Source organism: Penaeus monodon, chromosome 34 (assembly GCF_015228065.2).
Source record: "Penaeus monodon isolate SGIC_2016 chromosome 34, NSTDA_Pmon_1, whole genome shotgun sequence".
NCBI classification, from domain to species: Eukaryota; Metazoa; Arthropoda; class Malacostraca; order Decapoda; family Penaeidae; genus Penaeus; species Penaeus monodon.
The window spans coordinates 29116042-29117526 of record NC_051419.1 but is presented as its reverse complement, the minus strand read 5'-3'; the positions used below and the strand labels follow the sequence as shown (position 1 = coordinate 29117526).

At 56.7% G+C, this 1485-nt stretch overlaps 1 protein-coding gene across 1 annotated transcript in view; it reads right to left on the bottom strand.

Annotated features, from left to right (window-relative positions):
• LOC119594872 (proton channel OtopLc-like) overlaps positions 1 to 1485 on the bottom strand; it is a 98349-nt gene that overhangs the window by 8421 nt on the left and 88443 nt on the right. The window contains exon 7 of the mRNA XM_037943951.1: positions 74 to 302. Coding sequence (XP_037799879.1) covers positions 74 to 302 — 229 coding nt within the window. The remainder of the gene's footprint in view (positions 1 to 73; positions 303 to 1485) is intronic.

Sequence of the window (1485 nt, the reverse complement as noted above, 5' to 3'; positions counted from 1 at the left end):
CACTACGTAACTCAAATAAACCAATCAAGAACCCAAAACCAAGGCAAAACGTTCTCCCTCGAGCAGGACCCACCCAGCGCGCCGACCCGCAGGTAGAAGGATGTCCTTGAGGTCTTCGAGCGGGAGATGTGCGCCCTCTTGAGCGTCCCGAAGGAGGTGATGGAGCCCGCCTCAGGGTCCCCGTTCTTCGTCAGGTTCTCTTTGCTGGCGGTGATCGAAGGGCAGTTGTCCGCGATCACTGTCACGTATATGCACATGATGGCCACGATGGAGCCCACGTACAGGTACATGAGGAAGATGCCCTGCGGGGAGAGGAGAGGGTGAGAGGGGAGGCTGAGAGGGGAGGCTGAGAGGGGAGGCTGAGAGGGGAGGCTGAGAGGGGAGGCTGAGAAAAGAGGCTGAGAGGGGAGGCTGAGAGGGGAGGGTGAGAGGGGAGGCTGAGAGGGGAGGCTGAGAGGGGAGGCTGAGAGGGGAGGCTGAGAGGGGAGGCTGAGAGGGGAGGCTGAGAGGGAGGCTGAGAGGGGAGGCTGAGAGGGGAGGCTGAGAGGGGAGGCTGAGAAGGGAGGCTGAGAGGGGAGGCTGAGAGGGGAGGCTGAGAGGGGAGGCTGAGAAGGGAGGCTGAAAAGGGAGGCTGAGAGGGGAGGCTGAGAAGGGAGGCTGAGAGGGAGGCTGAGAGGGGAGGCTGAGAGGGGAGGCTGAGAGGGAGGCTGAGAGGGGGGCTGAGAAGGGAGGCTGAGAGGGGAGGGCTGAGAGGGGAGGCTGAGAAGGGAGGCTGAATAGGGAGGCTGAGAAGGGAGGCTGAGAGGGGAGGCTGAGAGGGGAGGCTGAGAGGGGAGGCTGAGAAGGGAGGCTGAGAGGGGAGGCTGAGAGGGGAGGCTGAGAGGGGAGGCTGAGAGGGGAGGCTGAGAGGGGAGGCTGAGAGGGGAGGGTGACAGGGGAGGGTAACAGGGGAAGGGGAAGAGGGAGAAGGCGAAGCAAAAGGGAAACGGGAGGTGAGAGAGGGAGGGAGAGGAGGAGCTGTGAAAGAGAAAGGAAGGGAGAGAGAAAGAGGGGAGAGAGGGAGGAAGGAGAGGAAGGAAATGGGAGATGGCGGCGAAGAGGAGGAGGTGAGAGGAATGAAGGAGAAGTGCGGAGAGAGGTAGGAAAAAGATGAGAGAGGGAGGAAGGAGAGGAGTTTTAAGAGAAAAATGGGGGGGAGATGAGGAGGAGATTAAAAACTGAGGAAGAATAAGAGGTGAGAAGGTAAGAAGGAAAACAGGAGGTGAGGGAGAGGAAGAGGTGAGAGATGGAGGAAAAAAAGAGCAGGTAGAAAAAGAAACAGGGTTTGGAGGAGTGATCGAAAATATTAAAACACATCACTGCTAAAACTGACATTTATTTATGTATGAAAGTATAAAAAGATATTAAAAACTAACATCCTGTTTCCATGCAAAATCACTTTCCTTTCAAGCTTCCCCAAATGCACTCACCAAAAAAAAAAAAATC